Here is a 26435-nt window from a genome sequence, read left to right as displayed (position 1 = left end):
TCAGGGTAGGGCCTGGCTTAGTGCCAGTTTAAGACGTGGACATGCTGGGTGTCTACCATGACAGGCAGAGTGGCGCCGGTAGTGTATACTGCGCGTATATTAAGAGATAAACAGCGGCCAGCCAGAGCTGTTGTCTCCTGGCTCTGGAGTCATTATTTTGCTGCTTAACGCCACTCTGTGGAGTGGCGCCACTCCTGCTTCCTTCCCTTCATTCCTTCTCTTCCTTCCTTCATTCATTCACCCTTCCCTCCCTCCCTCCCGCCGTTTACCCTCCCTTTACCCTTCCTTCCCTCCCTCTATAGAGTATTACTGTGCTGGGAAAGTATCTATACTGTTAATTCTATGAAAGAGACGTCAATAAAGTGTACACACGACTGAAAGGGCACAATAAAGTATATATTAATATGGTAAACATAACGCCAAACAGAACACGAAACAACGGATATAAATGGCATAAGTTTAGATTCAGGAAAGACTTTAAATACTGGTTTGAAAACATAATTGTTCATTGTAAGGAATCATTTGCCGCGTAACTTAATAGACGCGGGATCGGTGGAGTGTTTCAAGCGTAGGTTAGACACGTGTTTGAACGAGTTTGGGTGGAAATAGATAGGAGTCGTTTCTCATGGGTCCCACAAGCCTTCCGAAGCCCTTCTTTCCCTTTATTATGATGTGGAAGATGATAGACTGCTATAGACTGGATAGATGGTGTTAGAGTGCATGGGAGGTTGGTGGGAGATTCGTCGGCAGGTTAGTTCCATTGACTAATAAAATGTTACTGTGGGAGTAAGGGTGGGAGCATGAGCTGGTGTGTCAGGTTTTTATTTTTGTTTTTATTATTATTTTCTGCCACAGACGTGGCCACACATTTACAATGCTAACCAGCATATATACATTTTCTTCTGTCCTCCATGGACATGGTTAGAGATGTTTGTCATTGGGAGGGCTGTGTCTGGGAGGGCTGTGTCTGGGAGGGCTGTGTCTGGGAGGGCTGTGTCTGGGAGGGCTGTGTCCGGGAGGGCTGTGTCCGGGAGGGCTGTGTCCGGGAGGGCTGTGTCCGGGAGGGCTGTGTCCGGGAGGGCTGTGTCCGGGAGGGCTGTGTCCGGGAGGGCTGTGCCTGGGAGGACTGTGCCTGGGAGACGTGATCCGGTTGGCAGCTGTCTTTACTTGATGGGAAATCGATGACGTCACTTGCTGAGGGGTGTGTGTGTGGGGGGGGGGGGGTGATGGAAACTGAGGAAGTTCACTACATGTAGATGTGGAAGTACAATACTCGTTCCTATCATGTTTCTGATATACGTAAATGATCTCCCAGAGGGTATAGACTCATTCCTCTCAATGTTTGCTGATGATGCCTAAATTATGAGAAGGATTAAGACAGAGGAGGACAGGTTGAGGCTTCAAGAAGACCTGGACAAGCTGCAGGAATGGTCGAACAAATGGTTGTTAGAGTTTAACCCAAGCAAATGTAATGTAATGAAGATAGGTGTAGGAAGGAGGAGACCAGATACAAGGTATCATTTGGGAGATGAAATTCTTCAAGAATCAGTTAGAAAGACCTGGGGGTTGATATCACGTCAGACCTGTCCCCTGAAGCCCATATCAATACGATAACATCAGCGGTACATGCCAAGTTGACTAACATAAGAACGGTCTTTAGAAACTTGTGTAAGAAATCATTCAAACTTTGTATGCCACATATGTCAGACCAATCCTGGAGTATGCGACTCCAGCATAGAATTCATATCTAGTCCAGTATAAGACTGAACTGGAAAAGGTTCAAAGGTTTGCCACCAGACTAGTACCCGAGCTGAGAGGTATGAGCTACGAGGAGAGACTACGGGAATTAAACCTCACGTCACTGGAAGATAGAAGAGTTAAGTGGGGGACATGATCTCTACATACAAGATTTTCAAAGAAAATGATTGGGTAGATAAAGACAGACTAACTTAAGGGGTACTTGCACTTGGGGACACAGGTTGAAATTGAGTGCCCAAATGAGCCATAAAGACATTTGACAAAAATTTAGTGTCAGTAGTTGACAAATGGAATGCATTAAGATGTGGTGGAGGCTGACTCCATACACAGTTTCAAGTGTAGATATGATAGAGCCCAGTAGGCTCAGGAATCTGCACACCTGTTGATTGACAGTTGAAAGGCGGGACCAAAGAGCCAGAGCTCGACCCCTGCAAGCACAACTAGGTGAATACACACACTTAAACACACACACTCAAACACACACACTTAAACACACACACACACACACACACACACACACACACACTCAAACACACACACTCACACCCCTTGCACGTTACTTTATGCAAAACTACTCCTTGTTGGTCAATAAAGCCTAAGCCGCTGGGCTGTGAGTGGCCTGGTGGTCAAGGCTCCCCACCACCACCCTGATACCCATCATCGTTTAGGCTCTAATGGGCAAGGGGGAGGAGACTAGGGGCGTGAATATATAATTATATAATTTGTCGTGAGTAGCCTAATGCCCTCCCTAATACATTTCTTTGAGGAGGAGGACGGGAACGTTGTGGAAGAGTCCTCAAAGGAACCTGTGTCTTCCCGCCCCCACAGTGGAGAACATCGCCTTCAAGGGCAAGACCTGGGTGAACGACAAGCGCCACTCTTGGTCGGACTGGGACTACGGTCCGGCCAGCCTGGCGGTCGACGGCAGACTGGAGGTGTCGCTCCGCGCCTGCGCCGTCGTCGACAACTACCACGTGGACGAGCCCGTGTGGATGGTCGACTTGGGCAAGCGGCGACTAGTTCGAGGTCTCGTTATCCTCACCTGGCAGGGTCGAGGACAAGGTGAGAATTGACTTTGTATTTTCATCGATGGGGGGGGGGAGGGGTGAAGTGAGTCGTACATTTACGAACTAGTTCCTTTAACAGCCTCATTAGGCACCAGTAACAATTACAATCTCAAATTGCCATTGAGACGAGGCTCTGGCTCCTTGTGTACTCACTTAAGACGGAGAGAAATCACTTAGGGCGGACAGAACTAACTTAGGGCGGACAGAACTAACTTAGGGCGGACAGAACTAACTTAAATTTCGAAATTCCAGTTTGCAACCGTCGTGAGAGTGAGTGTGAGGGCCATAGTAACACCCCAACTACCCTCAGCCTTGTTACAGCGTCTGCAAAGAGTTATGACCATACAGTACTTACCTAATTGTGCTTGTGGGGGTTGAGCTCTGGCTCTTTGGTTAGTGTTACTATATATGTGATCAGGGCCCGGACCAAAGAGCTAGAGCTCAACCCCCGCAAGCACAACTAGGTGAGTACAGTACTAGTCTTTCAGGACTAAAGGAAACACGAAATAATTGATCTAAATCGGAATTGTTTACATTTGGAAATAGGCAAGGGTCAAAATTGGCTTAGAAATAGGGTTGGAAACTGTGGAACAGAATTAGGGGGTAGGGACGCAGGCGTGTTGTTTCAAGCTAAGGATAGACATACATGACTGCCAGTGTTTGCTTAATGTCAATAGATGGCTCACATGGGCCAGCTGCCCTTCTGCCGTTTTGTATATTCTTAGACCTCTGCTCTGTATATTCTTAGACCTCTGCTCTGTATATTCTTAGACCTCTGCTCTGTATATTCTTAGACCTCTGCTCTGTATATTCTTAGACCTCTGCTCTGTATATTCTTAGGCTGCTGCTCTGTATATTCTTAGGCCGCTGCTCTGTATATTTTTAGGCTGCTGCTCTGTATATTTTTAGGCTGCTGCTCTGTATATTCTTAGGCTGCTGCTCTGTATATTCTTAGGCTGCTGCTCTGTATATTCTTAGGCTGCTGCTCTGTATATTCTTAGGCTGCTGCTCTGTATATTCTTAGGCTGCTGCTCTGTATATTCTTAGGCTTGTGTTGTGTACCCGACAGATCAACACACGCTGTATCGGGACTACGTCTTCGGGTTGGACCGGTTGACAGTATACGTAGAGAACCAGCGTCGCCTCGACGCCCCCACCTCCCAGGACCATAAGAAGTGCGCCTCCGTCACCAGACTCAACAACGCACTCTTCAAGTATGTCTCACTCTTGGCATGCACTCTTGCGGTCACTCACACGCACACACACACACACGCGCGCGCACACACACACACACACACACACACACACACACACACGCGCGCGCACACACACACACACACACACACACACACACACACACACACGGTTGAGAGGCGGGACCAAAGAGACAGAGCTCAACCCCCGCAAACACAATTACGTGAGTACAACTAGGTGAGTACGTACACACACACACACGGTTGAGAGGCGGGACCAAAGAGACAGAGCTCAACCCCCTCAAACACAACTAGGTGAGTACAACTAGGTGAGTACGCACACAAACTACAGGGACAAACCACTTAAGTCGTTGCTTGCTTCATATATTCCATTAGTTATTTCTAACGAGGAATTTGAGAGAAAATTAATACATTAGAATTAATTCGATCATTATTCTTAAAAAAATGACATAACACAAAGTTAATGTTTTTTCTCTTTTAAAATGGTTGATTTTTCAATTATATTTCCATACTATGGAAATTTTACTTGTAAAAATTTTCTATATTCTCCCAAACACAGTCTTCATATTCTCGTTTTAATATTAACGACAGATTCTGTTTTATTTTTCTTCAAAACAGCATAATGTATTATGCGATATATAATACATTATATGATACATTATCACATAATGTATTATACTTTGACTTTGTAAGAGTATAATAAATTCGCCTTTGCTCTGGGTCATCATCATGGGTCTTCTCTTCCATCTTTCCAGAGAGCGAGTCCATGTAGAGTGTCCTCAGCCAATCAGAGGCCGATACGTCTACATCAAGGCTGGTGGCGTGGCCAATCGCTGGCACAAGGTCTTCTCGATGGTTCTATGTGAGGTCATGATTTACTAGCTTGTGACGCCCGCACCCCCACCACCCCCACGACCACGACCACCACCACCACCACCACCACAGCCACCACCACCACAGCCACCACCACCACAGCCACCACCACCATACAGGAACCACCACAGCCCCGAGCTGACATCATCTCCAGGGACTAGACATCTCTTGGAGAGACCGACAGGATACCCTGAGTTACGGAGCAAGGACAAGGGTCATAGAGCAAGGACAAGGGTCACGAAGAGGCATCAGGGTCGTCTATTCTGACGTTACTAAGAAGGAGATCTTGACCAAAGTGATCTTAAGTTAATCCGAGATATTTGTAGGTAAAGAAATTGTAGTGTGTGTGTGGAAAAAAATAAATGTGAAATGTATTTAACTGAGGCATAACCTTATTGATCTTGTGGAGCTGGAACGGAGTCTATTGCGATAGCTGATGGTCAAAAGAAAACCGAAGTAGGGCGAGTAGTTCGAGTAGATAACGACTTGACAAGGGACCAGAACTAACCGGAACGTCGCCACTGTCATTCCACATGGTGTGGTTTGGGGCGTTTCCGCCCTGTCATTGTGACAGTCTCTGAAATTTCAGCAGACTGTTTTCCCCCACTCGACAGCAGACAACAGCAGTGTCTGCTGCCACATCCACCTCGAGCAACAGTGATCCAACTTAAGATACGAATAAGTAACAGTGATACCATGGAGCAGTCTGCCTTTTGTCGAACCTCTTTCCAAGCTAAATGCTTGCTATTGAGCCAAACACTAAGGCCCCCTTGAGCCAAATACCACGGCCCTTGATAGTCAATAAGTCTAAGCACAATGCCAGAGCATCTACTCTGGTAGCATCTACTACAGAGATACAAGTCTTAGACATAAACAAATGTAAGATAGGGTGCTCTGATTCACTGAATTACCAGGTTAAGACGCTGTCGTCAGGTTCATGCAACCTGAGGCCACATTATAAGAGACGTCGCACACTCTACACACACGATTCCCGCTTTTGAACTATTTCCTGGCCTCGAACCTGTGATATAGAGGAGATAGAGACCCCCAACTCAATTCACCCAGAGTTTTTATGGAATTTATCGAGAAAATACACAAATTATTTGATTTGAAATGTGACAAAATGTAAACAGATTTGTTGTCTACGTTTGAGAAAAAAAATATTGCTCGCTAGGCATTTTCTTGTTTTAGTGAAGATAAAATATTGTTTCTAATTTTGTTGAGAGAGTATATGGTTGTCTGAGGTCAGAGGAGCGGGTGTCTTGTACTACAGGAAGTCGCTTTAAACTACAGTGTTTAGAACGAAGATGAGAATCCGAACTGTTTTGAGGTTCTTCAAAGACTAAAATAAGATAAAATGACGGAGTGTCCTGAACACTCCCTCTCTATTTTGATTGTGGTTATACATGAACAAATCCACAGAAGCCGTGATGAGGGTTCGAAGGCTTCACTGGAAGCCTCGGGATCCTCGTGGGTGCTGTAGTACCCCAGGTTGCAATTCTTTTGACCATGTCGCGGCGTAGTCGACTAGAGTGTGCATCTGTGAACACCCAGCGCATAAGTTCGAACCCTCATCACGGCTCCTGTGTATTTGTGCATTGATATATCAAGATAATGTGATTTCTACCAATAGAAGTGATGGTGTGTGTCAACATAGGCGGCAAGGAGCCTGGTCTTGGTGACTGGGAGTCCTGGCAGGGTGACAGACAATGTGTCTCGCTGACAGCTACGTGTCCCTGCTGCTTGTTGACAGGAGGAATAAGTAAACAGGAGTGCCAGCTTGGCTCACTGTCCCTGACGAACTGTGAGATAAAACAACAAAGTATTTCCTCCGTATAAGCGCTGCTTCTTGAGGCGTCTCAGAGGCAGCAAACACTACTTCGACTCACCTACCAGCGCCTCGCCACCGTGTAGGATAACCAAACAGGTGATCTGAAGCAGAACATTCCGACGCGCTACTGATGTGTGGGGCGACTCCTCCCCTGGGGAACGGTGCGGCCCCTGTGGGCGACAGAGACACGGGTGTCTTGTGTACGTGGCCTCCAGTGTACGTGCCACAGGCTACGCGCACAAAGGGACAGTATACGTGCCACAGACTACGTACACAAGGGGACAATATACGTGCCACAGGAATATGCTGAACATATGATGACTTAACTGGTTTACGAGATAAGTAAATACCTAAACATGTTAGTTATGTAAACATGCTGAGGCCACTTGTTGACTCAGGTTGGTTGTGTGTTTGTTTACCTGCCTCACGCTGTTTTGTCCGACCCGAGGTGGTGACAGTCAGGTGGGGGGGGGGGGGACTTCTCAGTGTGTTACGCTTGTGTTGCGCTATAATTGTTGCAATCAATTTCATCATGAAGCATTTATCTTGTGTTACCTGTAAGTTAATTGTTATCTCTGAAGACTTGTATTTATATGTACATGAAAGCCCTCCATTTTCTGTATTTTTATTGTATATACTTATCGAAGCTTGGAAGACGAGGGACAATACACATACTATACTAACAAATGCATTAAGTTCAATGTTCAGCTGCTCAAATGTTATATTTTACGGTCAATGTTTTGTTCTGCACCCGTCATTGTATTAGTGTGTTAATTACACACAGAAATCACAATAGCGTGATGCATCAAATGAACAAATCCAGTGCATGGGGAGAATTGTGTAAAATCCTGGTTTGTGTCTCGGAGAGGCTGCAGGATCCAAGTAAATTCAGTAGAATTTCTGGTTGCAATTGTTATACCATGTCGTAGCTCAGTCGATTAAGGCAGCGTCTGGGATGCTCTCGGACGCAGGTTCGAATCCTCGTCACGGCCCTTGTGGATTTGTTCATTAGTGTGTTAGAGTTAATACTGTACAGTTATTTAGCGAAGTGGTGGTGGACTCCAGGGTCCAGGTTCACGACGCAGTTACGCAAGCACTTACGAACCTGTACATCTTTTCTCAATCTTTGGCGGCTTTGTTTACAATTATTAAACAGTTAATGAGCTCCGAAGCACCAGGAGGCTGTTTATAACAATAACAACAGTTGATTGGCAAGTTCTCATGCTTGTAAACCTATTTAATAAATGTAACCAAAGCCGTCAAAGATTGAGGAAAGATGTACACGTTCGTAAGTACTTGCGTAACTGCTTCGTGAATCTGGCCCATGGTACCTCATACCGCCATGTCTGACGGTCTAATGACTGCAGGCTCAGTACTGCTGTGTGTGTGTGTGTGTGTGTGTGTGTGTGTGTGTGTGTGTGTGTGTGTGTGTGTGTGTGTGTGTGTGTGTGAGAGAGAGACAGAGACAGATTATGACCCAGTTTTATGAGAAATTATACGAGATAATTTATGTGAGAAATTATACTCGCGGAGTTTACACACGATCCTCTCTTTAGTGAATTCCTACGCAAAGTCTACGGATCCAGCTCGTACTTTCAGACTGGAACTACAAATTTGGTGCTTTGAGTGTACAAACACTATATTCAGTAGTTACCGTTTGTGATGATCACTCAACATACCGTCATTGCAGAGGCAACTTGTCTAGATCTGGAATTGTGAAGATTAAATGGGTCAGTGCAACTGAAAAAACAATTTCAATGAATTTGCAACAAATTAGTTATTAAAATTTCCAAAATATTTGGTTTTCTATTTAAATATAACAGTAACAGAAAATAAAAATGAAACTCCTTTGTCTTATCACAATTTCTAGCACAGGGTCGTTAGTGCGAGATAAGGAACGAATTGGTGATAACAGACCCAAAATCAAGAGGTTTATTTAAAGGTGCCCAGCGTCTGACAAACATAAAATTAAGAATTTTGTATATAGGACTTTTGTGGTCAAGCAGACTGTCGCTGCTCAGGACCGCCATACTATCATACCCAGATTATCTTTTTAACACACACATCCCTGGAAACACAAACCGAAACTGTCTCTATTTTCCTCTTGTTACAACTTGTAATAAAGTTGTTACATCTTGGCTTAACGTGTTTATGACGTATCTGAACGTTGTTACAACTTGCTATATTGGTTGTTATAACTGGTTAGGAGGTGTTACAACTTGTTCGTACGTTGTACCAACGTCGTAGTTTCGGTGTGTGTTTGGTGGGTTTTGAAGGAATATTCCGCAACACAAATTCTCACAGAAATTCTTGTAACAGACTTGTACAATGACCTGGCGCCGTGCGGTCATGTTTGTGTCATCATTTGGGTTATGTTGTGTGTGTGGAGGTGGGTGGAGCAGTGATGTGGGTGGAGCAGTGATGTGGGTGGAGCAGTGATGTGGGTGGAGCAGTGATGTGGGTGGAGCAGTGATGTGGGTGGAGCAGTGATGTGGGTGGAGCAGTGATGTGGGTGCCACACTGACGACAGGTGCCACACTGTGGCTCCTCTCTACATGAACTAGTGTTTCGGCACTACAAGTTTGCCCATTTTATAATTACATGTAATAAGACTAATTATGCAATGTATTTGAATAACAAGTGTATAATTTATTATGTGAGTTCATACATTGAAGCATTTGGATGTATATACTACTGAATGTATTTTTGCATTTTTCTTTTGTTTTTTTGCATTTTTACGCTTGTGTGTGTGCATAAAATTAGAGCGTATTTTAAAATAGTAATATATTTAGATTCTGTTGAAGCCTCACGAGGAATTTTATATCCGAACTGATTCAGAATCGGCTTCGAAGCTGTTTACGGTCAAGAGGTGATAATACACACAGATCACACTAACGTGATGCATAAAATGAACAAATCCACAAGGGCTCTGGGATGCTCCCGGACGCAGGTTCGAATCCTCGTCACGGTCCTTGTGGATTTGTTCAGGTGATAACAAGGCTTAAATACGTTTTATAAGAATGGAACTCACACTTAATGCGATTAAATGACAAGTCCGCGATCCTTGTGACTGGGAACCATCCAGTAACCAATTGGAGAGTTAACCGGACCTCAAACCTCCCAATTACCTATAGATTTAAGAATAAACTAATCGAACGATTTGTATGTCGCTTATAGGGGTAAGACTTGGGGCCAGATTCACGAAAGCACTTACGAACCTGTCCATCTTTTCTCAATCTTTGGCGGCTTTGTTTACAATTATTAAACAGTTAATGAGCTCCGAAGCACCAGGAGGCTGTTTATAACAATACCAACAGTTGATTGGCAAGTTTTCATGCTTGCAAACTGTTTAATAAATGTAACCAAAGCTGTCAAAGATTGAGGAAAGATGTACACGTTCGTAAGTGCTTTCGTGAATCTGGCCCTGCGTGTTTTGTGGTCAACCCGTTTTCTTTGATTTGTCACTCCGTACAAAATCCAACCTAACCAGACATGTTACCCCAAGCAAACCACCCGTCACTCCAGTGTATAGAAAATGTAGATATCTGTCAGCCGTTACCTTTCTCCATAGGCTGCGTTTGTAACGCAATAACGTCTGAAATGCGACGTATTAGTGGAGATGACAGGCTGGTGAGCGTGTGTGAAAACAGTTGAATTAAGTGATTCATTACAGCAATATTTTCAGGGATCAGCATACTTTAATTACGTGTGTTATACATGATTGTGGGGGGGAAACAAGTTCTCTATGTATATGTAACTATGAGTGCGTGTATATGTATACTTTTATCGTGATTATATCAGGCGAGTGTATGTCCATACACTAATATATTTTAGTGTATTCGAGTTATTAAGACACTGATGGTATAATCAACATATGCAAATTTATGCTGTAGATATATTCCCCCCCCCCTCATTGAGGAGTATAACGGAGGTAGGTGATGTGAGCCCCAGAGACCGAGCTCTGGGGCTCACATCATGGCACCAGGTGCTCCACCTGATGATTGTATCACCTGTTGATTGAACAAGATCAACGGTGTTCACCTGTTGACTGAACAAGATCGGCGGTGTTCGCCTGTTGACTGAACAACATGGGGAGAAAATCAACGGTGTTCATGTTCAACCTTGTCTGATTTTCTCCTGTTCAGTCACTGATGAACAGATGTAAATATTTGTTGTTCATTATATAGTAAATATATACATATGTTGATATTAAATTAATCGCTAAATAACGGGTAAGTTATGATCAGTAATATGTAGAGGAATTAATACAGCTGTATTTATACAAGAGGTCATGTTGTGACCAGAGTTGTATTGCTTGTGAGGTTAACTGTTAACTTTCTTAGTCCCCCGTGGCGAAGTGGTGAAAACACTCGCCTGGCGTTTCTCAAGTCCTGGGTTCGAATCCTGTCCGGGGGAGGATTTACTGGGCGACAGTCCTTAATTGTAGCCTCTGTTCACCCAGCAGTAAAATGGGTTCCTGGTTGTTAAACGATTTGGCGGGTCGTATTCCAGGGAAAAAATTAAGATTCAGGAGTTGCCTGAAAGGCTATGAGTGCTAGTGGCTGTACAAGAATGTAAGAATTCTTAGATAATTCTTAATTGTGACATCAAGATCAAGTTGATGTCACGTCTCTCAGACGACGTCTCTCTGGCCTTCGTCTCTCCTCTTCCAGAAGTCATTTATGTCTAGTGGAATTTTTTTTCTTACCACGATAACTTCTCTCATATAAGAATTAATATTTGATAGCTGGAATGACAGTCATTTCAAGTGAGGCGGCCACCAGCACAAATGTCATTGAATTCCATCGATAAATGGTTTAGATTTGATGGAATTTAGTTCAGCTTATCAATTCTCTACTTATGCATAGGTTCCATACAGAACCCTGTTTGATGGCAAATATATATATATATATACATATATATATATATATATATATATATATATATATATATATATATATATATATATATATATATATATATATATATATATATATATATACTGTATATATATATTATTAAATATGACCGAAAAAGTAAGATTAATAATTCTAACGCGAATTTTCTCAATCTTTCGTACATTTCTTTTCACTGTTGGAGGTAATTCAAAAATCAATTCTCCAAAATTCATTTTTATTTCTAGTCTGACGCGACACTTGAGCGCGTTTCGTAAAACTTATTACATTTTCAAAGACTTTAGTTAACACATACACAACTGAATAGAACTTACACATCTCCGATTTTGTTTATATCTACATTTGAGTGAGGTGGATGGGGTGAGGTGGTATTTAATAAGGTATTAATTTCATCAACACAAGCCAGAACATGAAACAATGGGTATTGAATAGAAGTGATTGTAGAAAGCCTATTGGTCCATATTTCTTGATGCTTCTATATAGGAGCGGAGTCTTGAGGTGGGTAGAATATAGTTGTGCATTAATTGGCTGTTGATTGCTGGTGTTGACTTCTTGATGTGTAATGCCTCGCAAACGTCAAGCCGCCTGCTATCGCTGTATCTATCGATGATTTCTGTTTTGTTTACTAGGATTTCTCTGGCGATGGTTTGGTTGTGGGAAGAGATTATATGTTCCTTAATGGAGCCCTGTTGCTTATGCATCGTTAAACGCCTAGAAAGAGATGTTGTTGTCTTGCCTATATACTGGGTTTTTTGGAGCTTACAGTCCCCAAGAGGGCATTTGAAGGCATAGACGACATTAGTCTCTTTTAAAGCGTTCTGTTTCGTGTCTGGAGAGTTTCTCATGAGTAGGCTGGCCGTTTTTCTGGTTTTATAGTAAATCGTCAGTTGTATCCTCTGATTTTTGTCTGTAGGGATAACGTTTCTATTAACAATATCTTTCAGGACCCTTTCCTCCGTTTTATGAGCTGTGGAAAAGAAGTTCCTGTAAAATAGTCTAATAGGGGGTATAGGTGTTGTGTTAGTTGTCTCTTCAGAGGTTGCATGGCTTTTCACTTTCCTTCTTATGATGTCTTCGACGAAACCATTGGAGAAGCCGTTGTTGACTAGGACCTGCCTTACCCTACAGAGTTCTTCGTCGACTTGCTTCCATTCTGAGCTGTGGCTTAGAGCACGGTCGACATATGCGTTAACAACACTCCTCTTGTACCTGTCTGGGCAGTCGCTGTTGGCATTTAGGCACATTCCTATGTTCGTTTCCTTAGTGTAGACTGCAGTGTGGAAACCTCCGCTCTTTTCCATGACTGTTACATCTAGAAAGGGCAGCTTCCCATCCTTTTCCATCTCGTAAGTGAAACGCAGCACGGAACTCTGCTCAAATGCCTCCTTCAGCTCCTGCAGATGTCTGACATCAGGTACCTGTGTAAAAATGTCGTCAACATACCTGCAGTATATGGCCGGTTTCAAGTTCATGTCGACTAAGACTTTTTGCTCGATGGTACCCATGTATACTGTGTATATATATATATATATATATATATATATATATATATATATATATATATATATATATATATATATATATATATATATGTCGTACCTAATAGCCAGAACGCACTTCTCAGCCTACTATGCAAGGCCCGATTTGCCTAATAAGCCAAGTTTTCCAGAATTAATATATTTTCTCGAATTTTTTTCTTATGAAATGATAAAGCTACCCATTTCATTATGTATGAGGTCAATTTTTTTTTAGTGGAGTTAAAATTAACGTAGATATATGACCGAACCTAACCAACCCTACCTAACCTAACCTAACCTATCTTTATAGGTTAGGTTAGGTTAGGTAGCCGAAAAAGTTAGGTTAGGTTAGGTTAGGTAGGTTAGGTTGTCGAAAAATAATTAATTCATGAAAACTTGGCTTATTAGGCAAATCGGGCCTTGCATAGTAGGCAGAGAAGTGCGTTCTGGCTACTAGGTACGACATATATATATATATATATATATATATATATATATATATATGTATATATATATATAATGTATAAGTCTACCTTGAGCTCTTTACTTCTTAGCGCATTCCATTTCTTCAATATTCTGACACTGGAAAAAATTAGCTTTAATATCTCTGGCGAGATATTTGAGTAAATGCTGTTGGCGAGTCTCGATTTGAGAGGTTCAGCTTGAAAGGTCATTCTTGAGAGATTGTTCGGAAAGCCCGATTTGCGAAAATGTTTTTGATGGGGGTTACTGTAAAGGTCATGACGGGAAGGTCATACTGAGGAGAGGTCCTGGTAAAGAGGTCCTTTTTGGTAATGTCTTTAGGAGATTCTATCAAGGTCCCAAATAGACATTTTTGTGCGTAGATATCAAGGCCAGGGGGAAGGGAAGCCTAGTGCTGGTCTGGTGGTAGACAGGTAAACATGTCAGTTCAGTTTTTTTTTTTTTTTGAGATATATACAAGAGTTGTTACATTCTTGTAGAGCCACTAGTACGCGTAGCGTTTCGGGCAGGTCCCTGGAATACGATCCCCGCCGCGAAGAATCGTTGTTACAACCAAGTACACATTTTACTGTTGAGTTAAACACAGGCTACAGTTAAGGATTTGCGCCCAGTAAATCCTCCCCGGCCAGGATACGAACCCATGACATAGCGCTCGCGGAACGCCAGGCGAGTGTCTTACCACTACACCACGGAGTTCAGTTCCTGGTGGGCACGCCCTTGTACAGAGAGCTTGATAATCAACACATAACTAAAATAGGCCTATTAGCCCATGTGAGGCAACTCATATGAGTTGCAGACTGTAGTTGTCGAGAGATGACCTGTGATGAGTGTAGGTCAACACAGGTGACAGTCATCTCCCACATGGTTACAGTCTGTGGTTACATGTGTATCTATCTCTGTGGTTACAGTCTGGAACAGTTCAAACTGGAAACGTGTGATGATGAGCTTTCACAAGGTTACTATTTTGTGTGGGGAAGAAGAGGCCCTCCTGGACAATGGCCTGGTGAGGCGAGCCTGAGAGAAAGACTGGGAGATGTCCAGTAATCCCAGCAGTGTCTGGGATGCTCCTGGACGCAGGTTCGAATCCTCGTCACGGCCCTTGTGGATTTGTTCATGTCCAGTAATACTTTCCTAAAATACTGATCAATTAAGACCACGATGCTCAACTAATGATAAATTAAACAAGTTAACCTCACATGTCAACAAGTCCTGTATGCAATAGTCATTTAGTCACAAGAGTATATTATTGTATTCACTACATTCACACGATCAATCCACACGAGGTTAATACAGCTGTATTATGCAGACATAAACAAGAGGGGTGTCGTATACAGTCTTCCTGAGTGTATTAGTGTGTTATAAGCGTGTATAAGAATGGTGTTGTGCCATCAGTGTGCATGAGAAGCGGTGTGTTGGTGTTCTCTCTCCGTGTTAAAAGTTTATTAGTAAATGTTCTCACTTCAGTGTTGCTTTTTTACCCCTCCCTGCTAGCACCAACAGTCTGCTCGGACACAAACCACTGTGCCTGCCCGTCTGTGTTCTCACAACATGCTTAAGGGTAGAATCTGCTGCCCTGGACTATATGAAGGCTTACATAGTGTGTCATTACCTTCTTGAGGTTATCTTGAGATGATTTCGGGGCTTTTAGTGTCCCCGCGGCCCGGTCCTCGACCAGGCCTCCACCCCTAGGAAGCAGCATGTGACAGCTGACTAACACCCAGGTACCTATTTTACTGCTAAGTAACAGGAGCATAGACTTACGTGGCTATCCTCGATAGCATTACGTGGCTATCCTAGATAGCATTACGTGGCTATCCTAGATAGCATTACGAGGCTATCCTCGATAGCATTACGTGGTTATCCTAGATAGCATTACGTGGCTATCCTAGATAGCATTACGTGGCTATCCTAGATAGCATTACGTGGCTATCCTAGATAGCATTACGTGGCTATCCTAGATAGCATTACGTGGCTATCCTCAAGAACGCGAGAATACATGATTACAAAGCCCGAGGTTTGAAAATATTCCTTTGATGCCCTAATTATCTACTCAATGTTGTTGGTTTACACGGAGGAATGCGGGCCTGGGGCGGGGGGCCAGATTCACGAAGCAGTTACGCAAGTACTTACGAACGTGTACATCTTTCCTCAACCTTTGACGGCTTTGGTTACATTTATTAAACAGTTTACAAGCATGAAAACTTGCCATTCAACTGTTGTTATTGTTATAAACAGCCTCCTGGTGCTTCGGAGCTCATTAACTGTTTAATAATTGTAAACAAAGCCGCCAGAGTGAGAAAAGATGGACGGGTTCGTAGGTGCTTGCGTAACTGCTTCGTGAATCTGGCCCCAGGTGTACACGCCGGCCAGCGGTCTTTCCAACGGGGAGCGAGCGCTCCCTGTTGGAAAGACAACGTGGAAATAATTACCACCATTTTGTATCTTGGATCAGTCGCTAAAGGCAAAAGACTCAACATAACCCTAAACTGGATCCCATCCCATGTTGGAATCCCATTAAATGAGAAAGCCGATGACATTGCTAAATTGGCAACTCGTCATCTAGTGATACATAAAACAATTCAACCCAGCCTAGAGAACATAAAGAACATTATCACCTAAAAACTCTCACACCTCAACAAAGCCTACCTACACCAGAGAGTAGCTGAAGGTTCGCCCTCTGCAGTATGGTATCCTCAGGCAACCAAGTTAGACAGGTTAAATATCACAGGGAAATAGCAGTTAGGTTATATAGACTACGTCTAGGTTACAGATGCAACTGGGAGATTGGTGAACCCCGACAGAGAGAGTGCATCTTCTGCCAAACTGTCACAGAAAAGCCATTACTTCACTATCTTCTGGAATGTGAAGCAACCAACGACCTTAGAAGAGCTTTAAGAGTTCCTGAATCTTGCAGTGGCCACCCTGAAGCCATCAACACAGCCACTCTCCTGGTCAACAAAGGTGTCCAGCAGCTGGACACCCTCAAACACTTAAGCAGTAGCCTTCCCCGCGATAGCAGCCTGGCTATTAAATGCGACCTCAGCACACTATACATTTACTAAACAACAAATCTCCACTTACGGGCTATTCGCCCAACCACTTGAACTGGACGGTCTCGCTTCATGCAGGTCGGCGTTCAATCCCCGATCGTCCAAGTGGTTGGCCACCATTCCTTCCCCCCCCCCGTCCCATCCCAAATCGTTATCCTGACCCCTTCCAAGTGCTATATAATGTGGATAGCTTATCTTTTTCACTGACATCAACACCGTATTGCCAGATATATTTGTATCCTAATCTTAATACTTTTTTTATCTACTGTTAAGAATATGTAAGACAAATGTATGGTTTTGAGGCTAAGTAACGAAGATAGTTACAAGATACGAGCCAGATGGTGTTGAGATTGCAAAAGGGATTATGAAAAGAACTTAAGCCAAAAAAAATCAATGCATAAATGTTCGCAAATATGAAACTGGGATTTATTTCTTGAAAAGTTAGCAATAAAATACGCTTTCTAGTTCTTTATTTTTAAAATTAAGACCAGGGATTCTGTCTAACGAAGCTGCAAGCTAAAACACCGTTATCCTATAATGTTCATCTGTAGCTTGACCCTAAATACTGTTTATTAAACGAATTTATTGTTAGAGTTCATTATGAATCAACTTTGTTGAATTCAGAGTTCCCAACAAATACCTTCCTGTGATTGGCTGTTGCGGGGAATACCAACACTCTTTTATGAATAAAATTTATACTAAGAAATAGGTCCTTGTGCACAACAACAAGGTTGTTGTGAAAAAGAACAACAATTTCTGTTTTGCACCTGACAGAAATCTCCATCTAACTGAATAATTTACTCGAATAAGAGGGCAGAGCAGCGTATCATTATTTGTGTGAGGCAACCCCCACTGATGACGTCACAAGTTAGGTAGCCAGCCCATGTTTCTGTAACACTCGTTACATCCTGCAGTATTTAATTATCACTATATTAATACTTTTAAATACTTAACATTTCACTTTTTAGATAGATTAAAGTTGAAGCAGAATGTCATAAGTAAGGATGGTGTGCTGAATAAAGATGATTTATTAAGTGGATGGAGCCTTTAGCTGATCCCTTCCTGTGATTGGCTGTTGTGTGAATGTCAACAAAGAATATCTACCAATGATATGCCATTTATTATGCACTCCATACCATCTGTGGGAGGAGCTTGGAACCTCCTACCCGAGCACAACAACCCGCCTTATGGGTTGCTGTTTGGCTATTTATAGTGCGTTGGAAAAAAACTAGATGGCGTTAGTGGTATTTTGTAGGGTAATTTGTTATAAGTGTAATTTGATGTCAACAGATGGCGTAAGCTGTATCTTATGGCCACTGTTGACCAGCCAGTTGATAGTGTTCTCTTGTGCCGACAGATGGCATCAGCTGTGTTATTATTACTTCCGAATTCCCTTTAAACACTGATCTACAAATCCCTTGGCTTATGATAAGGTTTTATACCATTTATGATAAGTATTAGATAACTGGAGTTCCGCAATTACTTTTATTTATCAACTGTTGAGGATATCATCATATAACGTCTGGTTAGGACGTACTGCTCTCGATTGATGAAGATTAAGCCACCCAAGAGGTGGCACGGGCATGAATAGCCCGTAAATACTGCTCTCGTAATATTATTCAGGAGGGTGGGGGAACTATCAGGTGAAAGGGGCAAGCCATTACGACTATATAGCACTCGGAAGGGATCAGGATACGGATTTGGGATGGAACGGGGGAAAGGAATGGTGCCCAACCTCTTGGGCGGTCGGGGATTGAACGCGGACTTGTTGGAAACGAGACCGTCGCTCTACCGTCCAACCCAAGTGGTTAAGCGTAATATTATTAAAGCAATAATATATGCATATAATAACAGCATTTCACACTAAAAATACTTGGATATATTGAAATTTGGTAGTGAATCCCAATCTAGGAATCTCCTATGACTAAACTGTACTTTTTAATCATTTTTATGTACTTGCTACTTATTATTAAATTATTAAGTACTTACTATAATAATTAAATAAATTATTTTATTTAATATTTAAATTAAATGATAAAATAATAGGTAATAATAAATCATTGTGTAGGGGGGCAGGCAGCCAGTGTATATATACATGTTAGTCCCTTGTCATAAATATAACTGAAGTGAAAGCAAAGATATATGCATTTTGATAGTTACAAAGACAGCTCTTTAACACGGGTGGAACACGAACAAGGGGAACTTAGTGCCCAAATGAGCCACAGAGATATTAGAAAGAATTTTTTCAGTGTCAGAGTAGTTAACAAATGGAATGTATTAAGCAGTGATGTGGTGGAGGCTGACTCCATACACAATTTCAAATGTAGATGTGATAGAGCCCAATAGGCTCAGGAACCTGTACACCTGTTGATTGACGGTTGAGAGTCGGGACCAAAGAACCAAAGCTCAACCCCTGCAAGCACAAATTAGGTGAGTACAACTAGGTGAATACAGCTGAGGGGCGGGACCAAACAGCTGAAGCTCAATTCCCTACGCATAACTAGGCGAGTCCATAGGAATTACCGTTTGTCCTGGCGCCATCTATGTTTTGACAGCAGTACTAGTAATGTTCCCACGTTATGTGATGATCACTATACGGGTGTTACGGTCAGTTGCTCTTCTATATATGTTTATGGACAACGTAGGTGATTTGAGGCAATTTGCGGCCAGAGTGAAATAGTATCCACGCGGTGAGTGATGGAGGAGGATATATACTGCTGTGTACTCGACCAGCGGGTGAGAGGTAAGTTATATTGAACAATTATGGGGAATAGATGGGTTATTTTAAGCGTAGAATGTCAGGTAACCGGTAACTACACAGATGGGGTAGTGTTTTTTTAAGTCTTTATTTACTAAAGTGGAACATTACATTATGCCTTTAGCTGAACAAGTCTACTGGTGGGGGAAGTAGACGGGTTTTATGAAAGTATTTTACCTAAATATTTGTATTTGGTTAACTAGTTCAGCCGTTACCAGGGAGGGTGTTCCTTTAATCTAAAAATTCTAGCCGGACAAAGTGATTAAATAAAGAAATTGAATAGAACGAAGTGGTTTGCCAGGGTGCTTAACATTTAGTTTAGTTCACTTACTATGCAGCCCATGCTTAAAGAATGCAAGTTTATCATATTGAATTTACCGTAGTTTTACTGCATTTAATGTACCGTTTTTACCCTATTTAATTATGTCGGGTAAAGGCCGGTCGTGGAAAGTTCCTAATATATCAAGTTTTAAAGGAAAAGTTTGAGTTGACTTTAACGCTTAAGTTAGTGACTAATTAGCTTAGTCTATTGTGAGGAAAGTTACTAGAACTTAACATTGCAAGTGCCATTTCTCTACTCTTTTTTGAGAAACATGACTAGATACATGAATCGCATAGTTTTATTACTAAATGTTCATGGATTAGGTTGCATAGTTGAGGAAATGGTGATAAGGTTTGTGATTTTGTGTACCTTGACTTCAGCAGAGATTTTGATAGTAGCGCAAAATTGATAGGGGCTCGGATCATTGGGAATGCTGACTGAAGTTGATTAGGTCATGGCTATACCAAAGGAAATTAGTATAAATGGGGTTAAGTTGGGAAAAGTGTTGTAAGTAGTGCCTAAAAGCTCTCCTTGGACCTCGGTTATTCGCATGATTATGGTTTAGACTGCAATAGTTGCAGAATTGGCAAATAAATACCGATGCCCTATATAGTTTTGAAATGGTTAAGACTAGCAGATGCAGTTTAATGCTGACAAATGTAAGGTTTGGGGGCTAGGTAAAGATGAGATAGATGGTGTAGATTGTCAAGAGTATTAAATTTTTTTTGCAGGTGGTAAATTCTCCCCGAGCTGGCACTGATCTCCAGCCTGGGATGTTGATGGGTTAGTCTTCAACTGCCTCCCAACATGGTAGTGAGGTCCTGAGCTGACATGCAGTGAGGAACGTGGAAAGCTTCCTGAATTGGCACATGGTATGCCTCCCTTTCAAACCAGCAGCTGGCACAAATGTTCCAGCTAACATCAGAATAGTGGATGAAGCGCACACTAAAATGTAAGTGGTACAGTAAATGGACACCCCCCTCCCTTTTGACACTGAACAGTTGGGAGGAAGCGGGGGGGGGGGGAGAAAGTGTGGCTTATAGTTCTATTGCTACAGAATCTTTTGCCATAAGCCAGTGGCAGTGCCTATTGGCACTTGCTATTCAGAATCTCCCACTTACATAATTAATTAAAAAAGAAATGCTGTAGACAAGCTTAACTTTTGAAGGGGGCAACATTTTCGTTGCCATCAAAGCACATCAAAGATGCTCTGAGCTAACTTCCCCTAGTCATTAGTGAATGGTGGCCAGTAACTCTATAGTAGGAACTTTAATGCCATTAGAATCCATGCAGAAACTGCACTTCTGCTGTATCTGGCAGTTTGCTAGAAATTGAAATTGGCATACTTGCTCAGCAACTACTTGCCCTCTTGTACCATGTTACTCAACCATAACATAACCACCACCACCACCCATTCTTCTAAAATAACATCCCATATGATAAACTTCTGCTTTTAATAAATATTGTTAACTTTAATATTAGTTGGCTTGCATGGTGTGTTAATCATTCCTTTGGCAGAACTGTAGCTAAATTGTTCCCACATTTAATCCATTAACAGTACTGTATCAGGTTCATAAAGAAATTTATAATAAAGACCAAGTGTGGTCATAAGTGCTGCAGATGGGGGAGATAGAACCTTACACCTGCAGAAGTGTGGTGATAACTAGAGAGAATATGGCCTTGTATAGTTGCTAGTGTAAAAATATTACTAAATTTAGTAATCACATTGTCTTGGTAGTATAGTTGGGTTAATTATGAATTTTCAGACTAAAAAGCTTGGTACATAATTCAACAGAATAAATTTGTCCCCCTAGTAGTAAGCAGTGGTTGCACAAGAATAATAAATTGTATAAAATTTTGTATTGCTTTTATTCAGATGTTATACATGGTTGTTAAATTAAAGTTTGTTTGCAATGTTCCAGAAAAATGTTCATGACTAAAGTTGTTGGAAAATAAAATTTGTATAAGATGTTGACTTGAAATGACTATAGCTTTGTTTGTAATTAATAAAAATGGGACAACAAGATACTTGGTGTGCCATTTAAAACGGCAACTGTTAAACTGGTGGTACAGGTATGAAGAAAATAACAGCTATGCAAATAACTTTTTAGTAATATTTACTGTTCACATGACAGGTTGTGGAAGGTCCTGGCAACAAAGAGCTGCAGGAAAATACTTGCAGATCTACAGTAAGTAGTCAATTGCTAAAAACCTATTAAATATTAGGGTATGGAAGTCTAGGCTTAGGCTAGTGTGTACCATATCTGCAAGTTTAGTCCTTTCAGGAATGTATTGAATAGAATGGTATGTTGAAATTGTGAAAATTGTAATGTGGGGCATTAGATCTTAAACAGCATAGTTGAGGGTGTTTTATTAATAATTTTAATAAAATATTTTATTAATTTTAAAATTTAAATCTTTAGTTAACATTAAATGTTTGTTAAATAAGCTTTAATCTATAAATGTATAACACTGTTAAGGGTAATCATGAGTCAAATAAAGTTAATGGCAGGAAAAGTTTTGTTCTAAGTGATGGTATTTTTCCCTTGAAAGTAAAAAAAATATTCAATGTTTACTTTAGCTTGGTTTTAAATTTATATAGTTTCCAGAATGTGGTTTGGAAAGTCCAGAAGTCCCTCTGTCAGTTGGAACAGAATCAGGTGAGTTGTAGTAAAGGTTAATCTAAATAGATTTGCATAAAAGTAAAAAAATAGTAGTAACTTAAACAATATAGCATTGGCTAAAGATAAATGTAAATTGCCATTGAAGTGCAGTTGTGGATAGTTTCTCAAATGACATTTACTGAAACTTGGCAAATTGATGCCATATATATTTATATTGCTAAATTAGATCTTTACTACTGCTACTAGAATATGTAGGGAAGGTAAATTCCTTAAAGAAATTTTTTTCCATCTGAATTTGTAAAGTACTGAATGCTAATCTGAAAAGTAAAGCAAGATTGGTTTTAAATCTGAAATTAATTTGTTGAAATATTTTTCAGGTGAAAGTGATTATGATGCATGGACTGGCTTGGAGTGAGGCTCCTTTACTCTGCAAAAGGAAATCTATAAAAGTGGGTGAGTTTGAATTTGATGTTTTAGCTATATCAATGACCTAATCTTAATTATCTTATCTAGTCCATTTATACGTGTGTAACCATGTCCTACTGTTACAACCCACAGGGGATGATGCAGTTTGTACTGATCCTACCCCATTTCATAAAAGGGGACCAGGCAGTCCTGCAGATTTCCCTGGCTTGGCTTTTTCAGAGCTTTGCTCTACTACCCATCTAATAGATGGACTAGATTTGCATAGGTTTAGGGACCCTTAACAATGGCTACATTGTTAATTCTCACAGGGCTTGTTTGCTGAATGGGTGGATGCATCTAAAACTTTAGTGCCTGGCATGCATTGTACAGTGCTTTAAAGCATATGTACAATGTGTTGATGGCACGAAAGTGGTGGATGTAATGCACCCATTCAGGGACCAAGCTCTGCCCTGAAACCAGAAGGGATAGGCCTTGCTGAGCCTATCTTAAAAGATAGGCTGTTAGGATTTCTTGGGCTTATTATTAGGCATTGGTGATAATAAAAGTAGTGTCCCTGTTTAATGTTTATTTTTCTTTTACAGGTGATTGTCTCTGGAGTTGTCTTGGCCTTCTGGATCTTCTGTTCATCTGTCCCACAACCTGAAACAGTAATAAATATTAGATGTATTATAAATACTATATGTAAAACTTATTAAATAAAACAATTTTAATGAAACTACTTTATATACCTTATCCTGAAATTATGCTGGAAATTGTTTACTACTATTGATGCAATGTTTAAACATCTGAAATTTTTTTACTTTGAAAATAAATACTTGGTAAAATTTACACCTATTTGTAACTCGTTACATAGGTGCATGCAAAATGCATTGAAAAGATGTAAAAGTGGACTACCTATTCAATTTACATAAACTAACTAATATTGCAAATTAGTCTGAAATATTAGTGGAAGAAACTTTAGTCAATATTTTAGTTCTCATATTTGAAAGTAAATTTAAAGCTATGCAACACCTAAGCTTTGTACAAATTATAATAACATTAGAAATGATCTTTAGTTAATTTATTGTAAATTTAACAAAGTGACTGTGAAAACCATGTTGTATAGATGCTTCAGTCTTTGGTAACTTAAATTTAATCAAAGCTCTTAAATGATTTGTCTGCCAAACTTCAAATATTCTGAAATATTTTACCTAGATTAAAACCATCATTGTTTGAAAGTGCAAAACAGATTACTGTCAATTAGTTTGACCTAACATCTGCAAGGTCCTGATGGAATGGATTTTTTTTGTAAAACTGTTTGCTAAAAACAAACCCTGCCTAATGAACCTGCTCTTTTTTTAGAAATGGTAATTGCAACATTACCAAAGGCCATTGTTTTAATAGCCAAAGTACCAAATGAAAGACCAAGAAGCAACAAACAGGTACATGGTAGAAAGGACAAAAGAATGGTTATGAGGACCCTTTCATTTGTTAAAGAAATGACTGGGGGAAAAATGCTGTCATACCACAATGGGTCTTAACCCTTGTCATATACATCACTGACATTAATCTAAATATTACCAACCACAAAATTTGCTGATAACATGTTATAAAAAAAATAAAGAATATAATATTGAGGCTTTAATGCAGATCTCTAACTCTACAAATAGTAACAAGACTGGCAATTTCTTAATATAAAACAGAAAAAAATCCAAGACCTTGCACGTGAGCCAGAACAATCCATATCACAACTACCACATTAAAATGAAACAACAATGAAGGTAAGGTAATTACCAAAAGAAGGCACCAAACCGGGAAGGCCATGTAGCACCATCAAAGTGCGAAATAATCAGAGGGCGCTAAATATCACCAAGAATGCCAATACGAGAACAAAAACGCATAAGGCGAACGATATCAAAAGTATCCGATTCATCTAGAATTCTATTGAGGGACAAGTGACTGCGAGGGACGGTCGGAAAGCAAGACACGCTCGTCCTGGAAGTTAGGACATTCAACAAGGATATGCACAACTGTAAGAGGGACAACGCAATTCGGACAATAAGGAGCAGGGCGGCGATCCATTAAGTGACCGTGGGTTAAGCGGGTATGACCAACCCACAGCTGTGCCAAAGCAGTGTCCCACCGCCGGTTACGGTGGTAGGAGGAAGGCCACGGGGACACACTAAGTTTGAGAGTACGCAGCTTGTTACCAACCACAGAGGACCAACAACCCTGCCAACGGGGAAGAATAACAGGATAAAAGTCGGAATAAGGAATACCTTTACGGGAGATGGGACAAGAACGGATAGCTTCCTTAGCGGCAGCATCCGCACGCTGAAACACCAATATGGCTGGGAACCCAGCAAAACTCTACTGATTTATATTTACTAGAAATAAGAAACAGCCAATGTTGAATCTCAATGACCACCGGATGGACAGGATTAAAGGACTCTAGAGCCATGAGGGCACTACGAGAGTCAACTACAACCACAAAGGAGGAATGAGAAAGCAAGAGGCATAGAGAATAGCATAAAGTTCTGCCGTAAAGACGCTAGCCTCCGAAGGGAGGCGACACATGTAAGTACGGTCAGGAAAAACAACAGAGTAGCCCACACCATCCGCAGACTTAGAAACATCAGGGAAGATGGAAATAGAGTGGGAGTGCGAAGAAAAGTGCTCAAGGAAGAGGCTTTTCAGAATTGTAGGAGGGGTAAAGGCTTTAGTAATACAAGTCAAGGACGTAGAAAACTTGGGAAGCGGGACTCTCCACGGAGGTAATGAAGGAACAATACGAGGAGAAACATTAGAAATATGAACAGAAAGAGAATCCTGTAAGCGAGATAACTGGACAGAAAGTGGGAGACAATGAAGAGGAACAGGAACCACAGGAGGAGGAAAAGTCAATGCACGACAGAGGCGAGAGGAAGGATGTTGGAAGGACCGCGCAAGATAGCGAAGACAGTAGCGATCACGGCAGTCCTGAAGAGACAGAAAGCCAGTGTCAACATACAAACTAAGGGCGGGAGTCGAACGAAAGCCACCACAGCCGAGACGCAACCCAGTATGGTGCAAAGCATCAAGACGGCGAAGAGTAGAAGGAGAAGCAGAAGAGTATGCAGGGCAACCATAATTGAGTTTAGACAGGACGAGAGAGGAGTGCAAATAGAGGAGCGTGCGCCTATCCACTCCCCAAGAAGTATGGGACAAAACCTTAAGGAGGTTAAGGGCCTTAGAGCATTCAACTCGGAGGCAAGAGATATGGGCTGACCAAGACAAACGAGTGTCAAAGACTAACCCCAAAAGCTTCGCGGAATCCCTGTACATAATGAGATGACCATAAAGCAACAACAATGAAGTAAAGGTCCTTTCAGTAAGAATCTATCATTCACTGAAAGTTGCTGCAGTTAAAAATAAAAGAAAATACAAGTCCCTAGAAATAAACAAGCAACCTTTTAGACTAAGGAAAAGAAGGTAGTTATTCTACTGTATAAATCTAAGTATTCACTTAGATAACTGTATCCAAGCATAGAGGTTCCCCCCCCCCCTTCCCTTTCAGAAAAACATCTACTTTCGAAAAAGTTTAACATTGGCCAACAAAAATTATTCCAGAACTAAAT

General features: G+C 41.3%; 2 protein-coding genes and 1 long non-coding RNA gene across 7 annotated transcripts in view; 2 read left to right on the top strand and 1 right to left on the bottom strand.

The window, feature by feature from the left end:
* Window positions 1–13241, top strand: part of LOC123768948 (lactadherin) — a 159240-nt gene extending 145999 nt beyond the window's left edge. For all 3 annotated transcript variants that reach the window (XM_045759819.2, XM_069309099.1, XM_069309098.1), the window contains exons 9-11: window positions 2587–2820; window positions 3895–4039; window positions 4795–13241. In XM_045759819.2, coding sequence (XP_045615775.2) covers window positions 2587–2820; window positions 3895–4039; window positions 4795–4921 — 506 coding nt within the window. In that variant the 3' untranslated portion in view covers window positions 4922–13241. The remainder of the gene's footprint in view (window positions 1–2586; window positions 2821–3894; window positions 4040–4794) is intronic.
* A 5657-nt stretch (window positions 13242–18898) lies between these two features.
* On the top strand, window positions 18899–23554 carry LOC138354699 (uncharacterized). Of its 3 annotated transcripts, none has more exons than XM_069309096.1 (6): window positions 18899–19452; window positions 20521–20741; window positions 21925–21978; window positions 22392–22449; window positions 22791–22862; window positions 23421–23554. In XM_069309096.1, exons 2-6 carry the CDS (start codon window positions 20659–20661, stop codon window positions 23532–23534), a joined length of 381 nt encoding a protein of 126 aa, XP_069165197.1. In that variant the 5' UTR covers window positions 18899–19452; window positions 20521–20658; the 3' UTR covers window positions 23535–23554. The 3 variants fall into 3 exon arrangements, 2 of the variants coding, with proteins under 2 accessions (XP_069165197.1, XP_069165198.1); XM_069309097.1 differs by having other exon boundaries at window positions 18932–19452; window positions 22791–22866; XR_011223629.1 differs by having other exon boundaries at window positions 19095–19452; window positions 22399–22449; window positions 22791–22866.
* Window positions 23390–26435, bottom strand: part of LOC123768953 (uncharacterized) — a 77334-nt gene continuing 74288 nt past the window's right edge. The window contains exon 4 of the long non-coding RNA XR_011223630.1: window positions 23390–23478. This is a non-coding gene — a long non-coding RNA (uncharacterized lncRNA). The remainder of the gene's footprint in view (window positions 23479–26435) is intronic.

The sequence above is a fragment of the Procambarus clarkii genome, chromosome 64 (assembly GCF_040958095.1).
Source record: "Procambarus clarkii isolate CNS0578487 chromosome 64, FALCON_Pclarkii_2.0, whole genome shotgun sequence".
In the NCBI taxonomy this organism is placed as follows: domain Eukaryota; kingdom Metazoa; phylum Arthropoda; class Malacostraca; order Decapoda; family Cambaridae; genus Procambarus; species Procambarus clarkii.
This window is presented reverse-complemented; position numbering and strand designations above follow the sequence as displayed.

What these genes read in the sequence shown, in the direction of transcription:
- LOC138354699 (XM_069309096.1), top strand. Translation starts at nt 20,659, where the DNA reads ATGGTATGCCTCCCTTTCAAACCAGCAGCTGGCACAAATGTTCCAGCT. An exon ending in AAAATACTTGCAGATCTACA is followed by an intron (nt 21,979 to 22,391) that starts GTAAGTAGTCAA and finishes AAATTTATATAG; the next exon opens with TTTCCAGAATGTGGTTTGGA. An exon ending in GTCAGTTGGAACAGAATCAG is followed by an intron (nt 22,450 to 22,790) that starts GTGAGTTGTAGT and finishes AATATTTTTCAG; the next exon opens with GTGAAAGTGATTATGATGCA.